This window comes from Podarcis bocagei, assembly GCF_964188305.1.
Source record: "Podarcis bocagei genome assembly, chromosome: 2".
In the NCBI taxonomy this organism is placed as follows: domain Eukaryota; kingdom Metazoa; phylum Chordata; class Lepidosauria; order Squamata; family Lacertidae; genus Podarcis; species Podarcis bocagei.
In genome coordinates this window covers 67341199-67363156 of record NC_138126.1, presented here as the reverse complement: position 1 = coordinate 67363156, position 21958 = coordinate 67341199, and the positions used below count along the sequence as shown (strand labels likewise).

General features: G+C 41.1%; 1 protein-coding gene across 5 annotated transcripts in view; it reads left to right on the top strand.

The window, feature by feature from the left end:
* Positions 1 to 4954, top strand: part of GRIA1 (glutamate ionotropic receptor AMPA type subunit 1) — a 206045-nt gene extending 201091 nt beyond the window's left edge. For 2 of the 5 annotated variants that reach the window (XM_081181116.1, XM_081181115.1), the window contains exon 16: positions 1867 to 4954. In XM_081181116.1, the coding sequence (XP_081037242.1) occupies positions 1867 to 2058 (192 nt within the window). In that variant the 3' untranslated portion in view covers positions 2059 to 4954. The remainder of the gene's footprint in view (positions 1 to 1866) is intronic. The other 3 variants (XM_081181117.1, XM_081181118.1, XM_081181119.1) reach the window with 3 other exon arrangements.
* Positions 4955 to 21958: the final 17004 nt, after the last annotated feature.

Sequence of the window (21958 nt, the reverse complement as noted above, 5' to 3'; positions counted from 1 at the left end):
AAAAGCGGGTCTTCAGGGCAGGTTCATGCTTAATGAGGTCTGTTCTTGTGAAGCCTCCTGATGGTGTCATATTTAACCCATGCAAAGATTTCAGCTCTAAAATTAGCTCTCTGTCCTGTGTGGAAAAGTCATTGTGTCCCAATCCAATGAACCACCGTTGAGTTTCTTTGCAGAAGCAGGGATATTTTATTATTGTCCATTCAGCTTTGTAATTCTGAATCAGTACTTTAAGTGCAGAATTGTTTACATTTGTAAGGAATTCCAAAGCCTTAGAGTGACATAGCCTTTGCCCGCCATCTTGGTCCCATGATCTGTGAACTCAAGACATACCCAAAGTAATGGTTGTGCATTTGTTGTCTTTGTTGTTATTCATTTTTTGTAAAGAAATTACACTTCTACAGAGCATGAATACATAAAGAAATATCAACGCTCTCCTTCCAGCACTCCTCTGCCTTCTTCCACTCAGTTTCTCAACCCATTAACCACAAAATAAGAAAAGAAAGAAGGGAAAGCTTGTGCAAACCAGCTCTTCAGGTGGCATCTGAACAGCAAATAACAGTCAGCTGACAACTATTTTGATTTTTACGCAACTGTAGAAACGAATGCCAGATGGCACCAGGCTTTTCCTTTTATTAAAAGTAACTCTGTCCTTATTAACCAGGTATAACATGAATATATCTCACAGTTAATACACAAAAGAGGAAACGGGTTTTAAGGTGCAAAGATTTTAGAGAGGCAATATACCTGTAACACCACAGCCACCTTGTGATATAGGTTAGGCTGAGATATATTATTGCTTGCCCAGTGACTTTCAAGCTGATGGGTATTAAAACCTGGTTTCTGATATCCATGCCTAACTGTCTATCAATTGCACTACACTTCAAGTTTAGCCTATACTGCTGGGGAATCTGTGGCACTCTAAAAGGATGTTGGACTACAACTCCCATTATCTCTGACTCTTGGCCAGGCTGGCTGGGGATGATGGGAGTCCAACAACATGTGGCGGGCCAGAGATTCCCAAGTCCTGCTCTGTTGTATATAAAAACCCCCTTCAAATTCAGTTTTTATTGTGTTGGGAGAGACAACTATGTGGAAAAGCTTATTCATTGCACTCTTGTGATCTTTCACTCTTATCCTTATGACAATAAGCAATTCTGACCAGTAAAGGACTTGTGTGCCCTGAGAGAACAAAGAAAGTTTTAAGACTTTCTTCTACATCATGCTTACCTCTACATCATGGTCAACGCTTATCACAATATTTACAAATTGGGTTCATGTTGCTAACCTTGCCAGCCACCCAAATGTCCTTCCAAAGTCAACTTCCTTGTTGCACTTCTTTCAGTTTGGGAGCTGGAAGCGGGTGACATGCTGAAAACTAGTGGGGAAGAGTGAGGCTTTGTAAGGGGAAAAATGGGAGGAGGGAGAAATGATTAAGCATTTGCTGGTCTTGTCCAGTCCACCAAATATCCATATTAGTGTTATGAAGAACACAATTTCCCCTAACCTTGCCTTAAGTATATTTCAGATATGGGATAACTGAGCTGTTTCCATTAAACCACCTAAGATTTTTTTAAAAAACAAAACAAAACCACAGTGGCAAACTTTCTACCCTAAGATACGTTCTTCACATGTTGGTGTTTTGAGCAAGAGGGAAAATAAACTCTGATAGAATAAATATTAATGACTTTTAAAAAATGTGTTTGCTCTGAATATGTATGCCTGAATAACTTGTTCATTTCTAAGCAGAATTGACAGGGAAGGGATCCAAGAGTACTAGGCTAGACTGAAAAAATGAAATGTTGTCTATTACAATTGCCCAGCCATTGCTAAGGACAGGGGGAGACCCCCCTTGTCTCTCTTAAAAAGGGTTTTTGTTTGATCCCACAGCAATCAATCAATGAAGCCATACGAACATCAACCCTTCCCAGAGCATCTGCGGCAGGAACCAGCAGTGGAGAAAACGGACGGGTGGTGAGCCACGATTTCCCCCAAACTATGCAGGAGATTCCATGCATGGGTCACAGCTCTGGGACACCCCTGGGAGCGACGGGATTATAATTACCCTTGATGGATATTCTGGGTGAGAGCAGGGTCTCCCTAACCCCAGCCTCTCCAGTGCTAAAAACCAAACCGTTCAAGAAGAGGGACAATGCACTGGATCTTTTAGAGGAAACCAGATTCATTTTCCTTTGTTTTTGTTTGTTTGTTCGTGTGTGTGTGTGTGTGTGTATGTGTTTATTTTGCAGTAAATCCACAGGCAGAAAGCATGACCTGTACTGCAATAAGGAGAGGGCAACTGGACTGAACAAAATTTGGAGACATCCCTGAATACACGGTTACAGGAACACTGAGGAAGACAGCGCCATTTTGTTTTTAACTTGGTTGTTAATAAGTTCTTAGTGTGTGCAATATATATATTTTTCTTACTAATTCCCGTGATGTCAGGGTGATCTCAGCCCTGCCCTGCTCAAAAGTTTAAAATCAGGTTTAGTTTGGGATGCAAACCATACATGTCTGCGCTACTAACAGTGAAAGGGGGGGTGGGAACAATTCCTCTGAGACAACAGGACTCTACTGTGTTTTAAAGTTGTTGCAACAAAGCTAACTAGGCCACTGACAGAGAATTCCACTATTGAATGAAGGATTTCTGAGGCAGTTGAAGCGGAAGCCTAACATGCAGAAAGGAGTAGGAAGACTTCTGAATGGGATGCCAGTGGTTGAATCTGGATTTGGGAGAGCCTAGTTAAACAGAGGTTAATGTGACCTGTATTCCTGAGCTTGAAAGTGGCTATCTGAGTTTAATTGTTGTGAGTGTGGGAAATATCAGTCCCCAAAATGGGAATTTGACAGGCTACCACAAGGACAGGTCAGCAGCCGCCTATAACCATGGCTGTTTCCTCTAGAAAATGCAAAATATCAATATATCTATAGGTCACATATCATCCCTCACTGCCTCACTGCCTTTTCAAGAGCCATTTCCTCATTCCCACACTACTGTAAGGTTTCCTTTCCATGGTGATCTTTGAGTAGAAAACCATTCACCACCAGTTAATGATAGACATCAGGGCTGTTTTGTATACATCTGGTTTATTAGTCTTTGTAAGCCAGATCTGATGGACATTCCATGGAATAAGTGGGCTACATGATATTTATGATGACCAAAAAGTAATAATTTTAAAAGTTTCCACAACAAGATGCCAATATTCACCTAGATCCAGCCTTCCATAATAATTGCTTACAACTGGCCACAGTTAAAAAGCAAAATCAGTTTCAAGAATCAACTCTTGGCCAGCAGTATCATTTGCAGAAAAGCCAAAAGACATGGTTTCCATCTCATCCATCATCGTGAAGGGAAGTGGAACACACAGAACTGACCAGCTGGTACCCTACTTGCTACTGATATAAAACCCAATCTCGCAATGAAACACTGAAATCCAGAGAGCTGTCCAAAGCACAAGACAACAGACTTGCTAGCAGTATTTCTCCCAGTCATGTGCTCCTTGACATCTACATTGAAACAAAAGCTTCATTTGTGTGTGCGTGTGCGTATGTGTGTGATATCACCACCGTGAACAGTGAAATACTCGAACAGAGTGGAAAACTTTGCCCTGAAGAAAAACCATTCAAGGGAAGTATCTCCTACTCCATCGTAGGTCTGGAAGAGGCCCAACCCTTCCTTGGCGATTTCCTGTCCTCACAAATGCATCTGCCCATGACTGGATGTTAATTCCAGACTTTACAAGGGGCTAAATCTTCCTCCAAGTGCCAGTGCAAACCCATCAGTATAACAGCAACTTGTTATATCTAATATCTGAGACCTGTGTGTAACATAAAAGTGTAAAATAGGAGACTGTAACATAGAATGGAAGCAGAAGGATGCGATAAGAGGCTACGGACTGAAATGGCTTTGTTGTGGGGACCATCATGACGTCGCTTTAAAAAATGTGTGTGTGTGACTGGCAAGTGGCTCTAAACAAATAAGCTACCATACATGACTTTCTGTGCTTATGAAGCTTCAAAAACTATTAAAGACTGGCTTCTAGGAACTGATTGTACCATTCAGCACTATGTGATTCCATCAATTTCTTCCACTCATCTTAAGACGACATCTTCATAAGACTGGCAGCACAGAACCTGCAGATCCCCTTCAGAGGGCACAGCATGCCTAGTGCCCGTTTTGTTTTCTCTCCATGCTGCTGGAAGCCTTTTTGTCTTCATCTTCCATCCAGCTGTTTGTCATGGCTCAGATCTCAGCCTCCGATAATAACTCTTCAGGGTCTTGTTCTCCGTGTGCAATTCTTAATTCTTATTTTTAATTTTATGTCTGCTTTGGTTACATTTTGAGTTTAGTTCTGTGTGTGTCTTTATGGTGTGCACGGCTCACAAAACTAAGCCTGTTTTTGATGAAGAGATCTTTTGGATGTCCAAGAAGAGACCCAATCTTTCTTTCAAACACAAGAGTTTTCCAGAGCTCCCACAACTGTCTTACACCGTAAAATACAATGGGAGCAGAGTGCAAGGATTTTCTTCTGTATGGAATAAATAATATAGCCCATAAAACTTTGAAAGAGATATAGAGAGAGGGAGAGAGAGAAACCTCAGTTGCCTTTGTGGCAAAGGAATCAAAGAGACCTATCTGACAATTGAGCCAGCCAGTTAGATGGGTTTGTGGGAAGAAGCCTTCTATGATAGGACAAATGCCTGTAACACTAGGACATGAGACTCATCTTTGAAATGTTTTTGATCAGTGGAAGGGTGGGAGCAGAAAAAGAAGAATGATTCAGAAGAAGAGGGGAAATGTTAACTTGTAATATGTATTTTTACTACACTTTTCTTAAATATAGAATAATGTGGTGGGGAGGGGGGAACCCTTAAAAACATTGACATTTTTCTCAACAAGAAACCATATTTAACAGTTTTGGCTTTCATTAAATTTTGCTCTTTGGTACCTGGATTTTTTATTTAAGAGTTATGTTTGTTTTCATTCATCATCTTTGGACCACTACAAATGTTTTGCAGATTGATGTTAAAAATTAAGAAATATTGCCATATATAATATGGATGCTTTCTCCATTTTTCTTCCCTGGCCATATTCCTTTGTACTAAGACCAGATGAGTGGAAGAAAAAAAAGCTCTGCCAATACAGTAGCCATCTATGTATGGTAAAAGTAAATCCCTCTAAATCTTACCAGAAATAACACAGAGTTAACTGATTTCCCACATGTTTGTTTAGCTTTTGGAAAATTGTTTCAGACTCCAAGCATTGGCTTTAGGTGATGCTACCAGGATCTTTAGACCATCCAAGGTCCTGGTCTATATTCATTTCAAACTGAGCTCAAATCCAAGACACTGGGCTCTGGCCTGAAATGGACTGGCAGAACATCCAAAATACATTTTAAGAGTCCAAGTTTTGCAGAATTTGCTGGCTTATCTATAATCATGCCAAGCAAACCTCAGTCTGAGCCAGAGCCCACCTGTGCTAGCTCTAGCAAGACACAATTCTCTCAGCTGGGAATTGGATGGCATTAGGAGCTGGATGCAATCCCAACTTCCCAGCCATGTCTAAAGTTTACCAGAGCTCAGCTGCCCTACCAGCTTAGACAGGGAAGTGGGAAATGTGAAATGCCAGAGAAGCAGAATGTTTTTTGTCAGCCAGATTCTCTGACATATTACCTGTTATACTCTAAGGTGAATCCACCAAATATTTATGAAAATGTTCAGGATATATGAACCTTGATTATTTGATCTTATTTTTTCACTTTAGTGTGCCACACTACAAATGGCCTGGTACAATCTGGTACTTGAAATGTAGAAAACTAGATTGATTCTCGACTGTCCTGTGTACAATACTGTGTTTTAGAAGTTGGCAAGTTTCTTCTAGACTCAAACCATTTTCACCGAATGCATGGTTAGTGTAATGACACTTTAAAAAACGGTTCAGAAAGGGGAAAGTGTGCTCATGGTACAGGTTGCCGAAAGTAGCAAAGCAAATCCTGTTCAACTTGTGCAGTTCCACCCAGGTTCCAATTTCATATCAAATTCCTGCCCAGGAATTCACTTGAATGTGGCATATTATACACTATTGAATTGCACATGTTCATGGTTGAGCCATGATTACCAGCTTCATATGATCTTATTAAATGTGTGGTTGATCTACAAAGTAATTATATCATGCATAAATGGGGCTTTGAATGCCACTACCTGATCTAATTGAAAATATTCCTACATTCTTAATCTGCATCAGGGCCGTCATTTACTCTAGGACCACAACCCTAATCACATTTACAAGTGAGCTGGTTCCATTGAATTCAAATGGAGCTTACTTAATTCCATGAATACATAAGATCTCCAACTTTTAATGAAAGTGAATCAGGGTTCAAAAGTCATCCAAAACCAGCCCTTTCATAAGACTTCAAGCATGGCTTTTCCCCAGACAGAGGAAGTGTGTGTTAGAGCCAAGTATCTTTGGAGGGATGGAAATAGCATCCATGGCTGTTTGATTTTGATGGCTGTCTGACTACTTACAGAATAAATCATTTCTGTTTCCAGAGGGGGGAATTATTCTGGATTTACAGAAGGTAATTGCTATTGGTGTTATGCAACTGATGATATTAAAACCTTTCAATTGTATAATGACTAGAAAGCCTTATGATACATACAATTCCCTTATAACTGCTGTTTTAGGGAAACATCTTCCATGAAGTATGGCTATTTTGAACCATTTCTGATCTTGACAAGGATTAATAACCATTGGGCATGCAGGAGAGATGACAGAACTATGGCCAAACCATCACCATCTGTCCTAAGTTGACATATTCACAATCATATGCTTCACTTGTGGATTCTCTTGACGTCGCTTATGTGCTCGTTTGCATTTCCTGGCATCCTACCATGGAAATAACTATGATGACTTGATTGGTGCCAATTAGCTGTGGTGACAAGCAGCCCAAAGTGCTAGCCCTGTAAACAGTTCATATAAATATGGCTGTTCTTTTCACCAAGGCTGTGTATACAACTATGTATCCCTGAGTTCCAGTCTTTGGGGTGGCCAAGGGCACATTTGGAAACTTGAGAGCCAATGGCAATGTTTATTATTACAGAAAACAGCCAGCAGAAACTTGAGAGCATACCATGGTCTCTGTCACAAAATGGCTGTCACAAAATGGCTTCCAAAATGGGAATGGTCAGTCACAGGATCCACAGACACACACGGGGGGGGAGGGGCTCAGACCTAGCAGTAGCAGCACATCACTAGATGGGGCAGGGCAGGACAACCAGGTTGATTCCACTGGCATGTCTATGCAACCCTCAGCAGGCCACCACACTTACCCACCCCTACCCCATAGATGTGGATGCCAGGGAACATCATCACAGGTACAAGTTCACCCACGGACACAACATTGGTGATGCCAACTGCATCCCACTACCCTATATCAACTAAAAGAAGAATTGTGACATTCTATACCCACCCCTCTTTAATAGGATGCTCTGTTGCTTCTGATGCAACATGGAATGGGCTGCACTTTCAATAAGACAGCTACAAAGTAATAAACGGTACCTACCAGAAGTATAGTCAGAAAAGCTGCTCATGGTCCAGATTAAATAAAAGTGGTGCTACAACAGCTTGCAAACATGCTTATATATAGGGCAGTCTCGTGATCTGATCCTAATCATTCCATAACTCATGTATATGCTCAGAAGGTTGTTAGGAGTCTGGTCATCCAACTGGAATATAACAAAACGTTGAACCATGATGACTTCTCTGGTCATGAGCTGCCTCTGCCCTCAACATCCCCACTTGTGTGACCGGCCTGTTTCACCCTTCACTTTCTGCACTGGTAGGAAGGAGGCCCCTAAGCACGTTCAGCTTAAAATGACCTTAAAAGCCTCGCCACAATTGTTTGGAGGCTTCTCTGCAAGTTTTGCTGAACACATTTTCAAACCTTTTGGCTCAGTGCAAGAAGGTCAGGACAGAGCCAGTGGAGACAGGGACGTTAGAGGCATGGTTAGCACAGACAATACTACTGGGGTAGTAGTCAACTAAGTTTTACTCACTGAAATGACTGAATATGAACTTCGAGGTATTGATTTCAATATATCTAGTATGTGTAAAACTTATTTGACTAGCACTCTTTATATTGCCACATGTTTGGCTTAACACCTGAGCAGAGTTCTTACTTCCTGCTTTAGTGACATTTCTACATGCATTCTCTGTGTTTTGACCTAGAACTCCTTCCATAGCTAGCTTTCCACAGTGTTGTGGCTTTGTAGATTATGTTTTATATGAAGAGGCATTAAGTCATGCAATCCTGACTGATTTCAAAAAGTTCTTTGTGCAGCCACAGTTCTTGCCTCATGTGTTCTTTCTACAATTTGTAACTGGCACTCAGTTTTGTATCTAGGTTGAGAAAGGCAGCTCAGTCGTTGACTTTTGTTAATGTATTCAAGTAGAACTGGTGTTGGGAATCTTTGCCCCTCCAGATGCTACTGAACTACATCTCCCACCATCCCTAGCCATTTGTCATGCAAGCCATTTGTTATGGAAGTTGTAGTTCAGCAACATCTGGAGGGCCAAAGATTTCCCACACCAAATGAAGATAAAGAAAAAAGTCAGAATCCAGAGAAATTTACTTACTTTCCTATTTGTTAAAGTATACCATCTGTGCCCCTTCCTTCAAAAATACCTTTCCATAGGGCAGGTTTAGGAAACAGAATTCAGAGTCAACTTTAAACTGTCAACACAGGATCAGTTTTTAATCCTCAATCCCATTATTTGTTGGAAAAACCTTCAAAATAAGATTGTCATATATAATTGTCAATTTCACTATGGCTTGTGAAAAGGCTATGCCTTCTCCCGAGACATACATCGAAACTCTCTGACCATGACTATCTTCTCCTTCTGAAATCGGTGTCCTTCAATTTCAGGTTGGGCCATTTCCCAGTTCCTTAGTCTGCATAAGGCCGCTCGGATACAGGCAGCTGTTTGCCCAGAAGGGGTTCTGTGTGCACATGCCTAGGGCAAACTTTGCCAGTGGATGAACACGGACATTTTCAAAACTTCTACCCCATTTTTCCAGATGGTTAACTGCAGGGAGGGCTGGATAGCAATGCCAGAGATGGGAATACATAACAGATTCAAAATTGGGTTAGCAGATTTTCAGGGACCAATTTCTGCATGCAGGTGCCAAATCGAAGGAAAATGTCCTCAATAACATGAGCAGCAACTGGGAGGGAAGAGTTGAGAACCATATGAGAAGCAAGGCGGAGAGCCGTAATACCTTATATTTTTGCTGGAAGAATGCCACCTTTAATGAGATCACAGTTTCTCAGGATTCTTGGTTACCTGCTCTGCATTCTGTTCTGGGTGTGGAGTGTGGGGATATCAAATCCCATGGCTTTCAGCAGTAATTGTATACGCATAATACCTATACTTCTATATCCCAGACCACTCTCCCACCATCCAGTCTTATACCTACAATTGCCTGTCTGATATATCTACCAAGACTATATCATTGCTATCCCAAGATCAGCGCAATCAAGGGTGAACTGCTCATCTCCTCCTTCAAGCCCTGTTGGCTGTTGAGGACCTTTCAAAGCTGGTAGGACAGAGGGCAGGTAATAGTGGGATCCTAAATAAGTGTACATTGGATTGCAGTCTTAGGGTTCCCTATTTGTTCTAGAGCCAGCGTGGTGTGAGAAACTGCGTGGTGTAGTGGTTAAGAGCGGTGGACTTGTAATATGGTGAACTGGGTTCGTGTCCCCGCTCTTCCACACGCAGCTGCTGGGTGACCTTGGGCTAGTCACACTTCTCTGAAGTCTCTCAGCCTCACTCACCTCACAGAGTGTTTGTTGTGGGGGAGGAAGGGAAAAGGAGATTGTTAGCCACTTTGAGACTCCTTAAGGGAGTGAAAAGCGGGCTATCAAGTCCAAACTCCTCCTCCTCGTCTTCTTCTACATACTACTACTACTGGTTGTGTTCTTTTGTCTTTAACAAGAGCCTGACATGCAGATATTGAACAAGTGAAGATTTTTCCTTGCATGGGAAAGCTTCCAATCTGAGCTTTTGCATATTCCCTCAGAAGTAAGCCCTGAGATGATCAAGGAGATTTACTCCTATGTGCATAGGTACTCTGCCCCTTCAGCTGTAACAAAGACTTTCACTCTCTGAAATAATTCTTCCCATCTTCCCTTGAAGACTGATGCCTTTAATTCCTTTTGAGAATCCTTACATGATGTCAGCTCTCTTCCTTCTTTTCCCTCTTCAAAATGCACATTTTTCTCTCCATCATTTGTATAACACCCATATCCAAAGACAACTTTTAGCACGTATGAGTATATTTGCTTGCATTCTTCCCTTTTTAATTTATGTTAACACTTGTGTCTTCTTTTTGTTGTCTCTCCTCCACTGTCAAAATTTAGATTTAGGGCAGGGTCCTGTCTTTCCCCCTTATTTTACTTTGTAAAGTGCTTCTAAATATTAATAACATATCCTTCCACAGCTTCACCAAAAACACAAGTCTATGAAGTCATGCCAAATATTATTTGGTCTGCAGAAAGCCAGTTGAATTACCCAGCTTATTCACCAGGCAACTGAGCCTGATGGGGTCTCATGTGTGGGTGGTTAATCTTGTTTATAAAGGAGACCTTGGACAATGCACAGTAGCTAGAGGGCTTGATTAAGCTGATTCTTAAAACATGTACTAATAAAGGAAGCTGATTCTTCCTCCTCCTCCTCCTCCTCCTCCTCTTCACATTAAATGACTCCTTTCCTAACCATCCCCCCCCCCCCACAGCCACAATTTTTCTACCTCTACAAAGGTAGAAAGCAGGACACTTTTTCTTTCATTTATCAACATACAGCAAGAGATTAACTTTGAAAATCAAATAAAGATCACTATTAGTTTAGTCCTTTTTTCTATAGCAAAGTGTCCACCAGGTCACTGATGCTGACCTCAGGAATGAGAAACTGGTGGTTTCTGACAGAACACCATGGGCAGATTCAACTAACCCAATCTGCTAGTGGAAACCAGCACAAGGGGTCGTACTAGTACAATGGGGCTTTCTTCCCTCCCACTGTGCCTCTCTCAAATCCGCTATGGAGACTTGGAAGAACACAAGGGAATGAGAGAAGAGAGAATTCCATCTGGGAAGCAGAAATGCTTGTCCTGATGGAACAATCACCTTAGGACAACACTGAATTGCACCCATTGTGCCATAAATGGGATTGGGAGAGAAAACTTCAAAAATTCATTCCTCTGTAGTTTTAAGTAAAATACAAGATAGATATGCATAAATGAAGAGTATGAGAAACCAAATCTAGTCTTAAGAGTTCCTGGAGGAGAAATTCAAGTCCTGGACATTTTCTTGGGAAACCAGGAAATCAATAATTTAAGTACAGTGGTACCTCAGGTTACATGCGCTTCAGGTTACATATGCTTCAAGTTACAGACTCCGCTAACCCAGAAATATTACCTTGGGTTAAGAACTTTGCTTCAGGATGAGAACAGAAATTGTGCTCTGGCAGTGCGGTGGCAGCTAACGTGGTGCTTCAGGTTAAGAACAGTTTCAGGTTAAGTATGGACCTCCAGAATGAACTAAGTACTTAACCCGAGGTACCACTGTACACCTAAGAGATGAACATGTCTTTGCACCTCCACATTTATAATGTGCAAGGCTGTTGTTTTTTCCAGGTACAAAAGCATCATGAGGATGATTTTCTTAAATGATATTTATTAAATTTTCCATCCATGAGGATGATATGATGATTAATGGAATCAGAACAGCCATGGAGGTGAAATTTACCATAACTCCTTCCTCTCTTGCTGCAGCCAGAAGTTAAGCCCTCTTCCCAAGTTAGTAATTGGCCTGTGAGGAAATCCTCCATTGTCAACAGACAGGGATTGTCCCACAAAGCAGCTAACAGCTTCAGAGATGGATACCTCTCAGGACTGCATCAGGAGAGGGAAGAGTGAAATTCTCCTTCCCTGCCTGCTGGGATTCCAATATTTATCAGTTCTCAGCTGAGCAGGTGCTATTTGCATTTTTCAAGAGCTGCATGTTATCCTGTCACGTTTATTTAATATCATGTGTAGTTTGGCCCAAAATATGTAGGAGGAAACATCTCCAAAACACATGGGTAATCAGGTTTTCAGACTTTCCTAAAATCACAGAAAGAGAGTGCTTGTAGTCTCACGAAACTGCCTCAAGTTCTAGACAACTTCATTGCTGATAAACCTTGCCTATACTGATATGTTGCTTCCCCTGCCTCTCAGCTACTGGGTAACTCTAGTTATATTGACTTCCTTTCCTCTGAGGCATTCTAGTAAATGGGTTTTTGTCACACATTTGTGTAGCACTCTATAACCTGTCAGTGAAATATCATTTAAATATCATTTAAGAAAATCATCCTCATGATGCTTTTGTACCTGGAAAAAACAACAGCCTTGCACATTATAAATGTGGAGGTGCAAAGACATGTTTATCTCTTAGGTGTACAGTGGTACCTCGGGTTAAGTACTGAAACAGATACAGTTCTTCAGAAATACAAAGTTGCATAGCGCAATTGTCTACACAATCACTTGGAAGTAAGTTTTATCAATGTCAGTGGGATGTATTCTCAGGTATTCATGGATCAGATGTAATGATCTCTGGCAGGCAATCAAGCCTCGATAAGAAGTAATGACACTCTGGCAGTTTAATTAAAAAAATTCCTTCCAGTAGCACCTTAAAGACCAACTAAGTTAGTTCTTGGTATGAGCTTTCGTGTGCATGCACACTTCTTCAGATACACACAGTTAACTGTAACTGGCAGTTTAATGTACATTTATTTTACAAAAAGACACATCCAGAGCCCAGCATCTTGCCTGCTCACATTACGTTTGTTGATCAGTCTGAAATTTCAGTCTGAAATTTTTTTTTTTTTTTTTTTATAAAATTTTTATTGGTTTTACGAAATTTTTTAAAAAACAAACAAACACTTAAGAGAACAAACATACACGTATAATTTCATAACATATTTTCATAAACCTCTTTTCTAAGACTTCCCCATACCCCCCCTTTCTGCATCCCAATGTCCATAATTTTATAGCAACTCCCAATTGTTACTTTCCAACCTTAATCATCTTAGTCATCTCTATATTCTAACCTTATGTCACTGTATCCCTTTGTTCCTAAGAACCAAAACACTCTAACATTCATTAAGTTTATAATAGTCCTTAAGATATCTTTTGAATTTTCTCCATTCTTCTTCCGCTGTCTCTTTTCCTTGATCACGGATTCTGCCTGTCATCTCTGCCAATGTCATATAGTCCATCACTTTCATCTGCCATTCTTCCAGAGTGGGTAGATCTTGTGTCTTCCAATACTTTGCGATGAGTATTCTTGCTGCTGTTGTAGCGTACATGAAAAAAGCTCTGTCCTTCTTTGACACCAATTGGCCGACAATGCCCAAGAGAAAGGCCTCTGGTTTTTTAGGAAAAGTACATTTAAGTACCTTTTTCATTTCATTATAAATCATTTCCCAGAAAGCCTTAATCTTCGGGCATGTCCACCAAAGGTGGTAGAAGGTACCTTCAGTCTCTTTGCATTTCCAACATTTGTTATCGGGCAAATGATAAATTTTTGCCAGCTTGACTGGGGTCATGTACCACCTGTATACCATTTTCATAATGTTTTCCTTTAAGGCATTACATGCCGTAAATTTGATACCGGTGTTCCATAACCATTCCCAGTCATCTGACATAATGTTATGACCAACATCCTGTGCCCACTTAATCATGGCTGATTTGACTGTTTCCTCCTCTGTATTCCACTTCAGCAACAAGTTATACATTCTAGATAAATTCTTAGTGGTAGGTTCTAACAATTCGGTTTCTAATTTTGATTTTTCCACCTGGAAGCCGACTTTCCTGTCCTGTTTAAAAAATTCCATTATTTGACGGTATTGAAACCAATTTTCCACTTTATGTTTCAATTTTTCCTGGCTTTGTAATTTGAACTTATCTCCATCCTGTTCTAAGATTTCCCAATACTTCGGCCATCCGACCTCCATATTGAGTTTTTTCACAGCATTAGCCTCCACTGGTGACACCCATCTAGGGGTTTTATTTTCCAATAGATCTTTATATCTTATCCAAACATTAAACAATGCTTTTCTAACAATGTGATTTTTGAAGGCACTGTTAACTTTATCATACCAAAGATATGCATGCCAACCAAAAGCATTGTTGAAACCTTCCAGATCCAAGATGTCTGTATTCTCGAGGAGCATCCATTCTTTGAGCCAGCAAAAAGCTGCTGCCTCATAGTACAATTTTAGGTCCGGCAGGGCAAAACCCCCTCTTTCTTTAGCATCTGTCAGTATTTTAAATTTAATTCGGGGCTTTTTGCCCTGCCAGACAAATTTCGAAATATCTTTATGCCACCTCTTAAAACATTCCATCTTGTCAATAATCTGCAAGGTCTGAAACAAAAATAGCATTCTAGGCAATACATTCATTTTAATTACTGCAATTCGGCCTAACATTGACAGTTTCAAATTTGACCATATTTCTAAGTCTTTTTTGATTTCTGACCAACATTTCTCATAGTTGTCCTTATACAAATTCTGATTCTTGGATGTTAGATAAACCCCTAGATATTTGACCTTTTTGACCACAGTCAAACCTGTTTCCTCTTGAAATTTCTCCTTTTCCATATCTGTTAGGTTTTTCCCTAAAACTTTGGTTTTTAGCTTGTTCAACTTAAATCCAGCTACCTGGCCAAACTGTTGTATTATTTCTAATACCTTTTTCGTACTAGTGTTTGGCTCTTGCAAAGTCAATACTAAGTCATCTGCGAACGCTCTTAATTTGTAATGTTTAGCTCCGACCTGCACACCTTTAACCTGCTGGTCATTTCTTATCATATTCAGCAAGACCTCCAGAACTGTAATAAAGAGTAATGGGGAGATCGGGCACCCCTGTCGTGTTCCTTTTTCTATCTTAAGCTCCTCAGTCACCACATTATTTACAATCAGTTTGGCCTTTTGTTCAGAGTATATTGCAGCCATACCATTCTCAAAACCCAGACCTACCCCCATCCTATGCAGATTCTTCTTCATAAAACTCCAAGAAATATTGTCGAAGGCTTTCTCCGCGTCTACAAATATCAATACTGCTTTAGTGTTTATATTCACCTCTAGCTTTTCCAGAATGTCTATAACATTCCTTACATTGTCCGCCAGGTGTCTTTTAGGGAGAAAGCCTGCTTGGTCCTTATGAATCATCTCCATCAAAACTCTTTTAAGTCTTTTTGCCAAAATGTCTGCAAAAATTTTGTAATCCACATTGAGCAATGATATTGGGCGGTAGTTCTTGAGTTGGGTCTTTTCAGTCTCTGACTTTGGTATGAGTGAAATGTATGCCTCTTTCCACGATTCAGGTGCCCTTTTTCCTTCAAGGATCTCATTACAAACTTCTCTTAATGGTTGAATCAACCATTCCTTCAGCGATTTGTAGTATCTAGAAGTCAATCCATCTGGTCCCGGAGATTTGCCCAGTTGCATATTCTGAATGGCAGCCTCTATTTCTTGTTCTGAGATTCTCTGGTTCAAGTCCATCTTACTTTGCTGAGAGATGTTTTGTAATCCATATCTTCCAAGGAATTTGTCTATATCTTCTTCATTTTGCGGGCCTTGAGTATAGAGTTTTTTGAAATAACTTAAAAAGCAATTTCTAATTTCATTGGGTTTAGATATGTTCTTTCCATCCACCTCTAGACTTGTAACTGTATTTAGTTTCTGCCTTTTCTTCAATTGCCATGCCAAAAGTTTACCACATTTATTTGCTGATTCAAAAGTTTTTTGCTTCATTTGCTTTATCTTCCATTCAATCTCTTGGTTCATCAATTCCATATATTGGGTTTGATATAACTTGATCTCTCTTAAAATGTCCTGAGACTTTGGTTTTGTTCTTAATTTCCTCTCTCCTTCTTTTATCATTTCCAAGATCTTCTCTTTTTTCTCATTTTGTTTTTTCCTCTTTATTGAGTTTTGTTGAATCAAAAGTCCTCTCATAACCGCTTTACTTGCATCCCAGATCACTCTTTTCTCGACGTCGGTCCTCAAATTTATTTCAAAATAGTCTTTTAGGGTCTTTTGGGCCTTCGTGAGAATCTCCTTATCTCGAAAGAGGGTGTCATTCATTCTCCATCTAAATTGACCAGTTATTGTGGGTTTCATCTCCATCTTCACGGCGTTATGGTCGGAGCAAGTTTTTGGGCAGATTTCCACTTTCTTAATCTTTGGAGCCAGTCCACTAGTAACCCAGATTTGGTCAATTCTGGTCCAGGTCATCATTGCTTGGGAGAAAAAGGTTCCCTCTCTCTCCAGAGGGTTCCTTGTTCTCCAAATGTCTATCAAGTCCATATTTTCTGTCATTTCGAAAAAAGTCTTAGGGAGTCTCCCTTCTTTAGTGACTGTTAATCTTTGTGCCTTGTCCATATTAGTGGAGACCACGCCATTCATGTCTCCCATGATTATCATATTGTAATCCAAATAGTCCGTCAAGGTTTCATGAAGTCTCTTAAAGAAGTCAGATTTGCCTTCATTTGGTGCATAAATTCCAACAACTAAGAATTTTTCTCCATGTACTTGTATCTCCACAGCCAGATATCTCCCTTGTTCATCTTTGAATATCATTTTTGGAGCCCATTTCTCCTTCACATATATTACAACTCCTCTCTTCTTAACTTTATCTGATGAAATAAATTCTTGTCCTAGCCTTTTATTTGAAAGTAATCTCCTATGGGCTCTGGTTATGTGAGTTTCTTGTAAGCATATCAAGTCCAATTGTTCTTTATTCAATATATGAAATACTTGTCTTCTCTTCAAAGGCCCATTGAGCCCATTACAATTCCAACTAAGGAATTGCAGAGCCATCTTGTTATTTTCTTAAGACTCCTCCAACAGCTCCAAGTTGTTGCTCTTCTTCTGATGGTAATGATTTTTGTCCAGGCAAGAGATTCAAGATGTCCAATGCTCTCCTCTGTTCTGCAAGTACGTCCACAGTCCCCTTCTGTAAATCCTCCTGGTATCTTGCCAAAAATTTGTCTTTGTCTTGAATTGTCTTTATTTTCACTTTCTTTGCCTTGTAGTCAAATGACAGTCCTTGTGGGAACTCCCACCTAAAGCGAATAGTGTTCTTCTTTAGCAAGAGAACCAGGTCCTTGTAAAAGTTTCTTAAGTCCAGAATGTATTTTGGGATGTCTTTAAAGATCTGTACAGCTGAGTTTCCAATTTGCAGGGCCTTTTCGAAGTGTAATCCTAATATTTTGTCTCTTTCCTCCTTGGATCTGAGTGTAATCAAACAGTCTCTCGGTGTCTTTCTATCTTGCTTTTTACCCAATCTGAAGGCAGTCGTAATTTTAAATTCGTCTTCCTCAAGGTCCCAACAATCCACAAACTCCCGTGTCAAGTATTCCACAAGGCTGTCTCTTTCGTTCTCCGGAATCAGTCTTAATTTTAAATTTCTCTCTTTCCTCTGTAAGTCCCACAAGGCCAATGTTGCATCATGCTCATAGACCTTCTTGGCAAGGGGCTCTAGCTTCTCCTGTGTCTCTCCGGCAGTGGCTTTGGCCTCCTCAGCAATTTGGCGCGTGGTGGCGTTCTCCTCTACCAATCTATTTATAGATTCTGTATTCTGATTCAGTCTTGCTGATATTTCTGTTAATTTTTGTGTGTTCTCTGAAGTCTGTTTTGTCAAAGACTCCAGGGTTTGGTTTATCTTGAGCAAGGCCTCTGTCACAGCTTCCATAGAGACGGCTGCTCCTTTGTCTTGACCTGTTGTTCCTGCTGATCCGGCTGTTGCGCCTGAAATTGAACCTCTTTTCTTTGCCTGTTGCAGCTGCAGCTGTTGTTGTTGCTGTTGTTGCTTAATCTTGGCTCTTGTCACTATCTCTTCTTGTGGGCCACTCATGTCAAGGTCAATTCCCACGGGATTTGTTCTCCCTTGGAAAATTCCACTGTCTTAAGCCGTGCCGAACTTTACTTTATCCTCTAGAGGGAGCAAATCAAAATGGCCATAGAACAAAATTTCCAAGTACCAAAACAAAGGAGACAATCCAAAAAATGAGAAAAAGGGGAAATTAACACAGTCCAAGCCAATGTTACTAAATCAAATTGCCAGAGTTGCCCAATTTATACTGTTTCTTCTTGTGATATACAATAGTCAGGCAGTGTAAAAACTTTGTATCAAAGTATCACTTCACAGGGAAAAGTCAGTTCAGTGTACTAAGAAGGCAGACCGTTTCGTACAATCAAACAGATGAGACAGCAGATGTTTTTTTCCTCCAAATAAGTCATGCAGTTAATGGTCAGATTCGCCTCCCCTCTGCCCTGCTTGCTAGAGGGGAGATCAAAGGTTTAAATGTCCGGTTTAGCTGATCAAAGGACAGATTTAAACGGATGCAGGTTTAAAGTTCCGTTGCTTTCGCTTTCATGCAGTCGGGGGGAGGCAGACTTCCTTTGTTTAAATCTCCCCCGTTTTTAGCCCAATTTTTAAAAGTAAAAGAGTCCCAGTTATTTTTCAGTTCTTACTCACGGGGAATCAGTCCAAATTTCTTTTCAGGAAGGAATCGGCGCTCTCCGCTTATGGCGACGCGGCTTCACTTCGCAGGCTGGGTAGCGACTCTCAGCACCGCGCTCACTCCCGATGTCGATCCGTAGCCTTTAAAAAGGCTCTTTCACGGTACCGGGGGGCGCAAAGGTGCCCACCGAGTCTCCTTGTTCTCAGGCTTCAGCGCCTGGGATTTTAAGGGTCCCCCGCTTGCCGTAGCGGGTAAGACCCGAACTTGCGAAGCAGTCCTTCTCCGGAGCTCGGAGCTAGGACCGCCATTAAGCGCTGGCACCGACCGGAAGTCCGAAATTTCAGTCTGAAATTTTGCCCCTCCCACAGCAGGAAGGATGCCAGACCTTTTCCCTCTTGCCCTTCCGTTGCCTTCTGATTTTATCCAGATGCCTGGATTGGGGACTGAGAGGCTGACCTCCCCCCTCCTCCCCACTCTCACTTGACGCAGACTCAGACCTCTGCTTATCTGCTGATTGCCTAGCAATGCTCTGGCTGCCTTCTAACTCTTCCTCTCCTTGAGAGCTAATAGAGTCTTCTCTGGAAAGGGGGGGTTGAACTGCCCTTTCTCAATTCTGACAGCCATTTAGTTCAATCTCTGATTCTAACTCATCCCCTGTGCTCGGGGGGGGGGAGGCATGTTCCTGACATCAGATCCACTTCCTGAAGAGTGCGCCCTGTTGCAGTAGTCGCTGATATTGTGGGGCAGTGCCATTCTTCTTGCACACTGACTTTGTTGCACCTTACCTGGACAGGCCTGAGAAAGGATGGTGGCGAAGTCAAGCTGTGCAGACATACTGCTGGAGCCTAGCCAGGGCTCCAGTGGGTACATTTGCACCACCCCAGCCTCACTGCTGCCTGCCCCACCTGGGTAATCTGCAGCAACTCCTGTGTCAGAAGTGCAGATCTATGCCATCACAGTGGCTGCTTTTGCCCCAGTGAACTTAGTGAGTCTTTCTTCTGAGTAGACAGCCATAGAATTACATTGTTAATTTTCCTGTGGAAATTTCAGCTCCTTTACTAGTGCTCAGATTGCCTAGTGTCCCGTTCTCATTTAGTGTTGTCCTCCATAATTCATGTTGATAATCTTCCACTCATGACACCATTTTAAAGCATGACTCCTGCTGAAATGCCAACACAGCTGTTGTTGGCAATATATTCACCATTTTTTAAATGGTTCCCCCACTCCCACTTCAGTGAAGACAAGCCTGGAAAGTTTGTCCTGGGATCTGGGAATATGGCTTCCCAAATTAGAGGCAACTGGCATTTTTAATAGATTTTCACTGAAGGTTCATAAGATTGGAATGCAGATCCACAATAACTGAGGGTACTTTACTATGTGCTCAAAATCCCAGAAAATCTTATTTCCAAAGAAGGGAAACAAAGTAATATTTTCAGGCCTTTCATCCCTGGTTTTAAAACCAATTGGCTGCAATACAGTAAAGAGTTATGATAGGCAAACATAAACCCAGCGAAATCAATGGACTTAGTCACTTAAATCTGTATTGGATTATAGCAATTACAATTTCATTGCAACAAAGGTGCCAGAAGCCCAGTTATGTGTAAGTATTTATTTAGAAGTAAATCTAATTGGTTTCAGTGGAACACATAGGAGCATGAGAAGAGCTCTGCTGGATCAGACCAAAGGCCTATTTAATTCAGTCTCCTGTGTTCACAGTGGCCAACCAGATGTCTGTGAGAAGCCCGCCAGCAGGACCTTCTGAACCGAATGGAAAATGTGTGGTTGCATTTTTCCGTACTTTATTTTAAAATATATTAAAATTAGCAGTGGGATGGAGGATCCAGACTGTGATATGTGGGGGTGCTTCACCTTTTCTTCACACAGCCAGGAATATTGCTACTGCACCGTGAAACAGCTCTTTGCTCTTAGAGGAAAAATTATATAAACTAGCACAGAGAATTTAGTGCCAATAGGAGGTGCAGGAGGTGATTTTTGTCATAGCCATGTCAAGGGAAGAAAAAGGCAAACTTTATCACATGCTGGGTCCTGACAAAAAGTGTTTGTGTGTGTGCGACCACATCTAAGTTTTGCCTTAAGCTCTTGAAATTGAAGGCAGTTGCTGGTCAATAGCACTAAGGAGAAAATCTGCCATAGACAAAAAAGAGATCCTCTGTCAAAAATGGGGAACCTGTGGTTCTCCAGATTTTCTTACACATCAGCTCTCTTCAGCCACAGCCAGCCTGGGCATAGGTCAGGAATGATGGTAATGGTAGTCTAACAGAATCTAGACAGATTGAGGTGGATAGCCGTGTTGATCTGTCATAGTCATAATAAATAACAAGATGAAAAATGAGAAAATCTTTTTTAATTATTCCAGTGGCACCTTAAAGACCAACTAAATATAAGCTTCCAAGGTATGCGCTTTCATGTGTAATACACACTTCGTCAGATCTAGACAGAATCTAGACAGCCACATGTCCCTTATACCCAGTCTCCAGAGCGCCTGACCACAAACCATGGAAACCATAGTTCCTGAGCTGCTGCTGTTGTTTTCCACAACCACCTTAGGAAGCAGGAAAGTCCTTCCAGATTTATTCATTCACTGAAGACACCAAGGATTGTGTTCTCTTTCCACCCCATCCTGGTGCTGTTTTAAAAGATGCTATTTCTGTAAGCAAGAGCTTCACAGATTGCAGTTGGCAAACTACTTTGTCATGAAGCCAAGGCTTCTTTCAAACATGGCAAATCCGATCTAAGTCAGACATTCCTCCTCTCCTGTGGAACACAGAACTGCATAGGCCAGCTGATAGTGGTAGGCTGGCGAGACGCAGCTTCAGAGGGCAGCAAATCTGCACCTCTTTTGTGGCATAAGAATGAACCTGGGGCCAGCAACTGAACACTTTCCAGGCAAGCCCTGCTTGCTCCAATTAGTCTCACTGGGCAGTGGGAAAGTTTCAATACAATGCGGATTCAGTACAAAATGGAGCTTCTGTGATTTATAAATGGTATAAGGAAGATATTGTCAACAATGAAGATTGCTTTATCAGTATTAAGCATAAGTGGAAACCCACAAATATTCATAGAGGGGGGCAAGAACAAGAGAGAAGCTGACCTTCATTTTCACCCCTACCCCTTTTTGCCTCCATCACACACCCGCACCTGCCAATCAGGTCTTCAACTAGCTTCATCACTGCTTGCTTGTTTACATGTTAATGGTATGTATCTTTTCACCACAGCCTTTGTGGATCTATAAACCCTAGGGTTTTTGAAGTATGTGTATATGATCTGTATGTTATCATTAGCTAATCTGCAACAACTCTGGGGGTCATTTTGGATTCCCATTTTGCAGTTGGAGTACTGAGTCTAATATATGGTTTTATTTATTTACACTATC